This window comes from Taudactylus pleione, unplaced genomic scaffold (genome assembly GCF_031769625.1).
Source record: "Taudactylus pleione unplaced genomic scaffold, aTauple2 ptg000231l, whole genome shotgun sequence".
Lineage (NCBI taxonomy): Eukaryota > Metazoa > Chordata > Amphibia > Anura > Myobatrachidae > Taudactylus > Taudactylus pleione.
Genome location: NW_028284633.1, coordinates 725211 through 737500, shown reverse-complemented (window position 1 = coordinate 737500; position 12290 = coordinate 725211). Strand labels below are relative to the sequence as shown.

The 12290-nt window shown below is 50.9% G+C and overlaps 1 protein-coding gene across 2 annotated transcripts in view; it reads right to left on the bottom strand.

The window, feature by feature from the left end:
• Positions 1-12290, bottom strand: part of LOC148516902 (ephrin type-B receptor 5-like) — a 170968-nt gene that overhangs the window by 60167 nt on the left and 98511 nt on the right. For both annotated transcript variants that reach the window (XM_088479377.1, XM_088479378.1), the window contains exon 5: positions 760-1092. In XM_088479377.1, the coding sequence (XP_088335503.1) occupies positions 760-1092 (333 nt within the window). The remainder of the gene's footprint in view (positions 1-759; positions 1093-12290) is intronic.

The window sequence follows — 12290 nt, the reverse complement described above, 5'->3', positions numbered from 1 at the left end:
TTACTTCTTTGTCTGCCTGATATCACCCTGTTTTGTTACCGTCTGTACAGAGCCACAGGACGTATTGGCGCTATATAAGAAACTGTTAGTAAAATTAAGATTCTGTAGCAGATGCAAAAATAAAATAAAACTTTGGAATGGAATAAAACCCTGTAAGAGGGAACAATAAGCCGTTCTCATCACCCATTATAGATCAGATATTCATTGTTTAAGGGTCCAGGTTACACTTGTAGAAAGAATATTTGTTTGTATATATATATATAAAAAAATATATAAAATTGGCGATAGCAAGTCGGATATAAGCCGATCATTCATCCGCATCTACAAGGACCGGGAACGGGGTAGCGGAACATTAACCCTTACAGCTCTGGTCTGTATGACATATTTTGGTTGAATTGTGACAATAACATATTTGCTTTGTTGCAGCGATAAAGCGTCAGTAATAAAAAGCCATCGTATTGGGCCTGACTCAGTGTCGGGCCCAGCGGGGATGAGATTTTTTTTCCTCTGCGAATGCATCTAAGTCGCATGTGCGCATGCGTCCAAGCGATACCGCCAAAAGTCACGCAAGCAATACCGGCAAAAGACGCACATGCGAGACCTGCAAGCACGTGCTTCGGGTGTCAGTGTGGCGCTCTATAATAAATAGACTCCTAAGACCAAGCACCGTTTTCTGTGCACGCAATGTGGTGGTCACATGTAAATCCATGACATCAGACCAGCCCACAGCACTAATATTCCCCGTTACACCCCACTGACCTGACTGGCTGATGCTGAGGTTCAGTGAGGAATATTTGGGTGGCTCAGCGCTCATTTCTGACACCTTGTTGGTTGTGAGCACCTCCAGGGTGTACGCCATTCCAGGGAGAAGTCCTGAAAGATGGGCGCTGGTCTGGACGAGCCCTACTTGGCCAGGTCTGAAGGTCACTCCATCACCACAGCGGAGGCAGCGCCCGTTTATACACTCCTTACAGGTCACCGCGTACAGAACATCTGGACGGCCTCCCATGTCTTTAGGTGTCCTCCATGTCAGAGATACAGCTCCGGGACCGGTCACTTCATAATTCAAATCCCATGGTCCGGATGGAGGCCCTGTAGAAGAGCCAAGGACGCCATGTGATGTGCTGAAGATACATTATTTTCCCTTATCTTTCAAAATATTAGATGGTTAATACTTTAACAGTGATGATTTCTGTAAGTCAGTGATTCCCAAACTCAGTGCCGTGACACCCTGGAGTGACAGAGGGCATTTGCAGGGGTGCAGATCCAAAACTAATTATTTTTGGTCAATATGATTGACAATACTACTGCTGATAGTCATAAAATACGTAGACAAGAAGAAGCCCAACCCTGACCACCACATAACTGACCTTAAGTATGACAAGTCAGCACATCCGTGTCCTCGCCACATAACTGACCCTAAGGATGACAGGTCAGCACATACCTGTCCATCACCACATAACTGACCCTATGGGTGACAGGTCAGCACATCCCTGTCCTAACCACATAACTGACCCTAATGATGAGAGGTCAGCACATCCCTGTCCCCACCACAAAACTGAGCCTAAGGATGACAGGTCAACACATCCCTGTCCCCCACCACATAACTGACCCTAAGGGTGACAGGTCAGCACATCCCTGTCCCCACCACATAACTGACCCTAAGGGTGACAGATCAGCACATCCCTGTTCTCACCACATAACTGACCCTAAGGGTGACAGGTCAGCACATCCCTGTCCTCAACACATAACTGACCCTAAGGTAGACAGGTCAGCACATCCCTGTCCTCACCACATAACTGACCCTAAGGATGACAGGTCAGCACATCCCTGTCCCCACCATATAACTGACCCTAAGTATGACAGATCAGCACATCCATGTCCCCACCACATAACTGACCCTAAGGATGACAGGTCAGCACATCCCTGTCCTCACCACATAACTGACCCTAAAGATGACAGGTCAGCACATACCTGTCCCCACCACATAACTGACCCTAAGGATGACAGGTCAGCACATCCCTGTCCCCAACCACATAACTGACCCTAAGGATGACAGGTCAGCACATCCTTGTCCCCACCACATAACTGACCCTAAGGATGTCAGGTCAGCACATCCCTGTCCCCAACCACATAACTGACCCTAAGGATGACAGGTCAGCACATCCCTGTCCCCAACCACATAACTGACCCTAAGGATGACAGGTCAGCACATCCTTGTCCCCACCACATAACTGACCCTAAGGATGACAGGTCAGGACATCCCTGTCCCCATCACATAACTGACCCAAAGGATGACAGGTCAACACATCCCTGTCCCCCACCACATAACTGACCCTAAGGGTGACAGGTCAGCACATCCCTATCCCCACCACTTAACTGACCCTAAGGATGACAGGTCAGCACATCCCTGTTCTCACCACATAACTGACTCTAAGGGTGACAGGTCAGCACATGCCTGTCCATCACCACATAACTGACCCTATGGGTGAAAGGTCAGCACATCCCTGTCCTAACCACATAACTGACCCTAAGGATGACAGGTCAGCACATCCCTGTCCCCACCACAAAACTGAGCCAAAGGATGACAGGTCAACACATCCCTGTCCCCCACCACATAACTGACCCTAAGGGTGACAGGTCAGCACATCCCTGTTCTCACCACATAACTGACTCTAAGGGTGACAGGTCAGCACATCCCTGTCCTCACCACATAACTGACCCTAAGGTTGACAGGTCAGCACATCCCTGTCCTAACCACATAACTGACCCTAAGGATGACAGGTCAGCACATCCCTGTCCCCACCACAAAGCTGAGCCAAAGGATGACAGGTCAACACATCCCTGTCCCCCACCACTTAACTGACCCTAAGGATGACAGGTCAGCACATCCCTGTTCTCACCACATAACTGACTCTAAGGGTGACAGGTCAGCACATCCCTGTCCTCACCACATAACTGACCCTAAGGTTGACAGGTCAGCACATCCCTGTTCTCACCACATAACTGACCCTAAGGATGACAGGTCAGCACATCCCTGTCCCCACCACATAACTGACCCTAAGATTGACAGGTCAGCACATCCCTGTCCCCCACCACATAACGAACCCTAATGGTGACGGGTCAGCACATCCCTGTCCCCACCACATAACTGACCTTAAGGATGACAGGTCAGCACATCCCTGTCCTCACCACATAACTGACCCTAAGGGTGACAGGTCAGCACATCCCTGTCCTCACCACATAACTGAGCCTAAGTATGACAGGTCAGCACATCCCTGTCCTCACCACATAACTGACCCGAAGTGTGACAAGTCAGCACATCCCTGTCCTCACCACATAACTGACCCTAAGGATGACCGGTAAGCACATCCCTGTCCCCATCACATAACTGACCCTAAGGATGACAAATCAGCACATCTCTGTCCCCACCACATAACTGAGCCTAAGGGTGACAGGTCAGCACGTCCCTGTCCTCATCACATAACTGACCCTAAGGATGACAGGTCAGCACATCCCTGTCCTCACCACATAACTGACCCTAAGGATGACAGGTCAGCACATCCTTGTCCACTCCACATAACTAACCCTAAGGATGTCAGGTCAGCACATCCTTGTCCCCACCACATAACTGACCCTAAGGATGACAGGTCAGCACATCCCTGTCCTCACCACATAACTGACCCTAAAGATGACAGGTCAGCACATACATGTCCCCACCACATAACTGACCCTAAGGATGACAGGTCAGCACATCCCTGTCCCAACCACATAACTGACCCTATGGATGACAGGTCAGCACATCCTTGTCCCCACCACATAACTGACCCTAAGGATGTCAGGTCAGCACATCCCTGTCCCCAACCACATAACTGACCCTAAGGATGACAGGTCAGCACATCCCTGTCCCCAACCACATAACTGACCCTAAGGATGACAGATCAGCACATCCTTGTCCCCACCACATAACTGACCCTAAGGATGACAGGTCAGGACATCCCTGTCCCCATCACATAACTGACCCTAAGGATGACAGGTCAGCACATCCCTGTCCCCATCACATAACTGACCTTAAGGATGACCGGTCAGCACATGCCTGTCCATCACCACATAACTGACCCTATGGGTGACAGGTCAGCACATCCCAGTCCTAACCACATAACTGACCCTAAGGATGACAGGTCAGCACATCCCTGTCCCCACCACATAACTGAGCCTAAGGATGACAGGTCAACACATCCCTATCCCCCACCACATAACTGACCCTAAAGGTGACAGGTCAGCACATCCCTCTCCCCACCACATAACTGAACCTAAGGGTGACAGGTCAGCACATCCCTGTTCTCACCACATAACAGACCCTAAGGGTGACAGGTCAGCACATCCCTGTCCTCACCACATAACTGACCCTAAGGTAGACAGGTCAGCACATCCCTGTCCTCACCACATAACTGACCCTAAGTATCACAGGTCAGCACATCCCTGTCCCCACCACATAACTGACCCTAAGGATGAAGGGTCAGCACATCCCTGTCCTCACCACATAACTGACCCTAAGTATGACAGATCAGCACATCCCTGTCCCCACCACATAACTGACCCTAAGGATGACAGGTCAGCATATCCCTGTCCCCAACCACATAACTGACCCTAAGGATGACCGGTCAGCACATCCTTGTCCCCACCACATCACTGACCCTAAGGATGTCAGGTCAGCACATCCTTGTCCCCACCACATAACTGACCCTAAGGATGACAGGTCAGAACATCCCTGTCCCCATCACATAAATGACCCTAAGGATGACCGGTCAGCACATCCCTGTCCCCACCACATAACTGACCTTAAGGATGACAGGTCAGCACATACCTGTCGGTCAGCACATCCCTGTCCACACCACATAACTGACCATAAGTATGACAGATCAGCACATCCTTGTAACCACCACATAACTGACCCTAAGGGTGACAGGTCAGCACATCCCTGTCCTCACCACATAACTGACCCTAAGGATGACCGGTAAGCACATCCCTGTAACCATCACATAACTGACCCTAAGGATGACAAGTTGGCACGTCCCTGTCCTCATCACTTAACTGACCCTAAGGATGACAGGTCAGCACATCCCTGTCCTCACCACATAACTGACCCTAAGGATGACAGGTCAGCACATCCTTGTCCCCACCACATAACTAACCCTAAGGATGTCAGGTCAGCACATCCTTGTCCCCACCACATAACTGACCCTAAGGATGACAGGTCAGCACATCCCTGTCCCCATCACATAACTGACCCTAATGATGACCGGTCAGCACATCCCTGTCCCCATCACATAACTGACCCTAAGGATGACCGGTCAGCACATCCCTGTCCTCACCACATAACTGACCCTAAGGATGACCGGTCAGCACATCCCTGTCCTCACCACATAACTGACCCTAAGGATGACCGGTCAGCACACCCCTGTCCTCACCACATAACTGACCCTAAGGATGAAGGGTCAGCACATCCCTGTCCTCACCACATAACTGACCCTAAGTATGACAGATCAGCACATCCTTGTTCCCACCACATAACTGACCCTAAGGGTGACAGGTCAGCACATCCCTGTCCTCACCACATAACTGACCCTAAGGATGACATATCAGCACATCCCTGTCCTCACCACATAACTGACGCTAAGGATGACAGGTCAACACATACCTGTCCCCACCACATAACTGACCCTAAGGATGACAGGTCAGCACATCCCTGTCCCCAACCACATAACTGACCCTAAGGATGACAGGTCAGCACATCCATGTCCCTACCACATCACTGACCCTAAGGATGACAGGTCAGCACATCCCTGTCCCCACCACATAACTAACCCTAAGGATGTCAGGTCAGCACATCCTTGTCCCCACCACATAACTGACCCTAAGGATGACAGGTCAGCACATCCCTGTCCTCACCACATAACTGACCCTAAAGATGACAGGTCAGCACATACCTGTCCCCACCACATAATTGACCCTAAGGATGACAGGTCAGCACATCCCTGTCCCCAACCACATAACTGACCCTATGGATGACAGGTCAGCACATCCTTGTTCCCACCACATAACTGACCCTAAGGATGTCAGGTCAGCACATCCCTGTCCCCAACCACATAACTGACCCTAAGGATGACAGGTCAGCACATCACTGTCCCCAACCACAAAACTGACCCTAAGGATGACAGGTCAGCACATCCTTGTCCCCACCACATAACTGACCCTAAGGATGACAGGTCAGGACTTCCCTGTCCCCATCACATAACTGACCCTAAGGATGACAGGTCAGCACATCCCTGTCCCCATCACATAACTGACCTTAAGGATGACCGGTCAGCACATGCCTGTCCATCACCACATAACTGACCCTATGGGTGACAGGTCAGCACATCCCAGTCCTAACCACATAACTGACCCTAAGGATGACAGGTCAGCACATCCCTGTCCCCACCACATAACTGAGTCTAAGGATGACAGGTCAACACATTCCTGTCCCCCACCACATAACTGACCCTAAAGGTGACAGGTCAGCACATCCCTGTCCCCACCACATAACTGACCATAAGGGTGACAGGTCAGCACATCCCTGTTCTCACCACATAACTGACCCTAAGGGTGACAGGTCAGCTCATCCCTGTCCTCACCACATAACTGACCCTAAGGTAGACAGGTCAGCACATCCCTGTCCTCACCACATAACTGACCCTAAGGATCACAGGTCAGCACATTCCTGTCCCCACCACATAACTGACCCTAAGGTTGACAGGTCAGCACATCCCTGTCCCCCACCACATAACAAACCCTAATGGTGACTGGTCAGCACATCCCTGTACCCACCACATAACTGACCCTAAGGATGAAGGGTCAGCACATCCCTGTCCTCACCACATAACTGACCCTAAGTATGACAGGTCAGCACATCCTTGTCCCCACCACATCACTGACCCTAAGGATGTCAGGTCAGCACATCCTTGTCCCCACCACATAACTGACCCTAAGGATGACAGGTCAGAACATCCCTGTCCCCATCACATAAATGACCCTAAGGATGACAGGTCAGCACATCCCTGTCCCCATCACATAACTGACCCTAAGGATGACAGGTCAGCACATCCCTGTCCTCACCACATAACTGACCCTAAGGATGACTGGTCAGCACATCCCTGTCCCCACCACATAACTGACCTTAAGGATGACAGGTCAGCACATACCTGTCCTCACCACATAACTGACCCTAAGGGTGACAGGTCAGCACATCCCTGTCCCCACCACATAACGAACCCTAAGTATGACAGATCAGCACATCCTTGTCCCCACCACATAACTAACCCTAAGGATGACAGGTCAGCACATCCCTGTCCTCACCACATAACTGACCCTAAGTGTGACAAGTCAGCACATCCCTGTCCTCACCACATAACTGACCCTAAGGATGACCGGTAAGCACATCCCTGTAACCATCACATAACTGACCCTAAGGATGACATATCAGCATGTCCCTGTCCTCATCACTTAACTGACCCTAAGGATGACAGGTCAGCACATCCCTATCCTCACCACATAACTGACCCTAAGGATGACAGGTCAGCACATCCATGTCCCCACCACATAACTAACCCTAAGGATGTCAGGTCAGCACATCCTTGTCCCCACCACATAACTGACCCTAAGGATGACAGGTCAGCACATCCCTGTCCCCATCACATAACTGACCCTAATGATGACAGGTCAGCACATCCCTGTCCCCATCACATAACTGACCCTAAGGATGACCGGTCAGCACATCCCTGTCCTCACCACATAACTGACCCTAAGGATGACCGGTCAGCACATCCCTGTCCTCACCACATAACTGACCCTAAGGATGACCGGTCAGCACACCCCTGTCCTCACCACATAACTGACCCTAAGGATGAAGGGTCAGCACATCCCTGTCCTCACCACATAACTGACCCTAAGAATGACAGATCAGCACATCCTTGTTCCCACCACATAACTGACCCTAAGGGTGACAGGTTAGCACATCCCTGTCCTCACCACATAACTGACCCTAAGGATGACATATCAGCACATCCCTGTCCTCACCACATAACTGACGCTAAGGTTGACAGGTCAGCACATACCTGTCCCCACCACATTACTGACCCTAAGGATGACAGGTCAGCACATCCCTGTCCCCAACCACATAACTGACCCTAAGGATGACAGGTCAGCACATCCTTGTCCCTACCACATCACTGACCCTAAGGATGTCAGGTCAGCACATCCTTGTCCCCACCACATAACTGACCATAAGGATGACAGGTCAGAACATCCCTGTCCCCATCACATAAATGACCCTAAGGATGACAGGTCAGCACATCCCTGTCCCCATCACATAACTGACCCTAAGGATGACCGGTCAGCACATGCCTGTCCATCACCACATAACTGACCCTAAGGGAGACAGGTCAGCACATTCCTGTCCTCACCACATAACTGACCCTAAGGATGACAGGTCAGAACATCCCTGTCCTCACCACATAACTGACCCTAAGGATGACAAGTCAGCACATCCCTGTTCTCACCACATAACTGACCCTAAGGATGACAGGTCACCACATCTCTATCCCCACCACATAACTGACCCTAAGGATGACAGCTCATCCCTGGCCCTCACCACATAACTGACCCTAAGCATGACAGGTTAGCATATCCCTGTCCCCACCACATAACTGACCATAAGGATGACAGGTCAGCACATCCCTGTCCCCCACCACATAACTGACCCTAAGGATGACAGGTCAGCACATCCCTGTCCCCACCACATAACTGACCATAAGGATGACAGGTCAGCACATCCCTGTCCCCTCCACATAACTGACCCTAAGGGTGAGAGGTCAGCACATCCCTGTCCCCACCACATAACTGACCCTAAGTATTACCGGTCAGCACATCCCTGTCCTCACCACATAACTGACCCTAAGAGTGACAAGTCAGCACATCCCTGTCCTCACCACATAACTGACCCTAAGGATGACCGGTAAGCACATCCCTGTCCCCATCACATAACTGACCCTAATGATGACAGGTCAGCACATCCCTGTCCCCATCACATAACTGACCCTAAGGATGACCGGTCAGCACATGCCTGTCCATCACCACATAACTGACCCTAAGGGTGACAGGTCAGCACATCCCTGTCCCCAAAACATAACTGACCCTAAGGATGACAGGTCAGCACATCCCTGTCTCCACCATATAACTGACCCTAAGTATGACAGATCAGCACATCCTTGTCCCCACCACATAACAGACCGTAAGGATGACAGGTCAGCACATACCTGTCCCCACCACATAACTGACCCTAAGGATGACAGGTCAGCACATCCCTGTCCCCAACCACATAACTGACCCTAAGGATGACAGGTCAGCACATCCTTGTCCCTACCTCATAACTGACCCTAAGGATGTCAGGTCAGCACATCCCTGTCCCCAACGACATAACTGACCCTACGGATGACAGGTCAGCACATACCTGTCCCCAACCACATAACTGACCCTAAGGATGACAGGTCAGCACATCCTTGTCCCCACCACATAACTGACCCTAAGGATGACAGGTCAGGACATCCCTGTCCCCATCACAAAACTGACCCTAAGGATGACAGGTCAGCAAATCCCTGTCCCCATCACATAACTGACCTTAACGATGACCGGTCAGCACATGCCTGTCCATCACCACATAACTGACCCTATGGGTCACAGGTCAGCACATCCCTGTCCTAACCACATAACTGACCCTAAGGATGACTGGTCAGCACATCCCTGTCCCCACCACATAATTGAGCCTAAGGATGACAGGTCAACACATCCCTGTCCCCCACCACATAACTGACCCTAAGGGTGACAGGTCAGCACATCCCTGTCCCCACCACATAACTGACCCTAAGGATGACAGGTCAGCACATCCCTGTCCTCACCACATAACTGACCCTAAGGATGACAGGTCAGCACATCCCTGTCCCCCACCACATAACGAACCCTAATGGTGACTGGTCAGCACATCCCTGTCCCCACCACATAACTGACCATAAGGATGACAGGTCAGCACATCCCTGTCCTCACCACATAACTGACCCTAAGGGTGACATGTCAGCACATCCCTGTCCTCACCACATAACTGAGCCTAAGTATGACAGGTCAGCACATCCCTGTCCCCACCACATAACTGACCCTAAGTATGACAGATCAGCACATCCTTGTCCCCACCACATAACTGACCCTAAGGATGACAGGTCAGCACATCCCTGTCCTCACCACATAACTGACCCTAAGTGTGACAAGTCAGCACATCCCTGTCCTCACCACATAACTAACCCTAAGGATGACCGGTAAGCACATCCCTGTCCCCATCACATAACTGACCCTAAGGATGACAAATCAGCACATCCCTGTCCCCACCACATAACTGACCCTAAGGGTGACAGGTCAGCACGTCCCTGTCCTCATCACATAACTGACCCTAAGGATGACAGGTCAGCACATCCCTGTCCTCACCACATAACTGACCCTAAGGATGACAGGTCAGCACATCCTTGTCCCCACCACATAACTAACCCTAAGGATGTCAGGTCAGCACATCCTTGTCCCCACCACATAACTGACCCTAAGGATGACAGGTCAGCACATCCCTGTCCTCACCACATAACTGACCCTAAAGATGACAGGTCAGCACATACCTGTCCCCACCACATAACTGACCCTAAGGATGACAGGTCAGCACATTCCTGTCCCCAACCACATAACTGACCCTAAGGATGACAGGTCAGCACATCCTTGTCCCCACCACATAACTGAACCTAAGGATGTCAGGTCAGCACATCCCTGTCCCCAACCACATAACTGACCCTAAGGATGACAGGTCAGCACATCCCTGTCCCCAACCACATAACTGACCCTAAGGATGACAGGTCAGCACATCCTTGTCCCCACCACATAACTGACCCTAAGGAAGACAGGTCAGGACATTCCTGTCCCCACCACATAACTGACCATAAGGATGACCGGTCAGCACATGCCTGTCCATCACCACATAACTGACCCTATGGGTGACAGGTCAGCACATCCCAGTCCTAACCACATAACTGACCCTAAGGATGACAGGTCAGCACATCCCTGTCCCCACCACATAACTGAGCCTAAGGATGACAGGTCAACACATTCCTATCCCCCACCACATAACTGACCCTAAAGGTGACAGGTCAGCACATCCCTCTCCCCACCACATAACTGAACCTAAGGGTGACAGGTCAGCACATCCCTGTTCTCACCACATAACTGACCCTAAGGGTGACAGGTCAGCACATCCCTGTCCTCACCACATAACTGACCCTAAGGTAGACAGGTCAGCACATCCCTGTCCTCACCACATAACTGACCCTAAGGATGACTGGTCAGCACATCCCTGTCCCCACCACATAACTGACCTTAAGGATGACAGGTCAGCACATACCTGTCCTCACCAAATAACTGACCCTAAGGGTGACAGGTCAGCACATCCCTGTCCCCACCACATAACGAACCCTAAGTATGACAGATCAGCACATCCTTGTCCCCACCACATAACTAACCCTAAGGATGACAGGTCAGCACATCCCTGTCCTCACCACATAACTGACCCTAAGTGTGACAAGTCAGCACATCCCTGTCCTCACCACATAACTGACCCTAAGGATGACCGGTAAGCACATCCCTGTAACCATCACATAACTGACCCTAAGGATGACATATCAGCATGTCCCTGTCCTCATCACTTAACTGACCCTAAGGATGACAGGTCAGCACATCCCTATCCTCACCACATAACTGACCCTAAGGATGACAGGTCAGCACATCCATGTCCCCACCACCTAACTAACCCTAAGGATGTCAGGTCAGCACATCCTTGTCCCCACCACATAACTGACCCTAAGGATGACAGGTCAGCACATCCCTGTCCCCATCACATAACTGACCCTAATGATGACAGGTCAGCAAATCCCTGTCCCCATCACATAACTGACCCTAAGGATGACCGGTCAGCACATCCCTGTCCTCACCACATAACTGACCCTAAGGATGACCGGTCAGCACATCCCTGTCCTCACCACATAACTGACCCTAAGGATGACCGGTCAGCACACCCCTGTCCTCACCACATAACTGACCCTAAGGATGAAGGGTCAGCACATCCCTGTCCTCACCACATAACTGACCCTAAGAATGACAGATCAGCA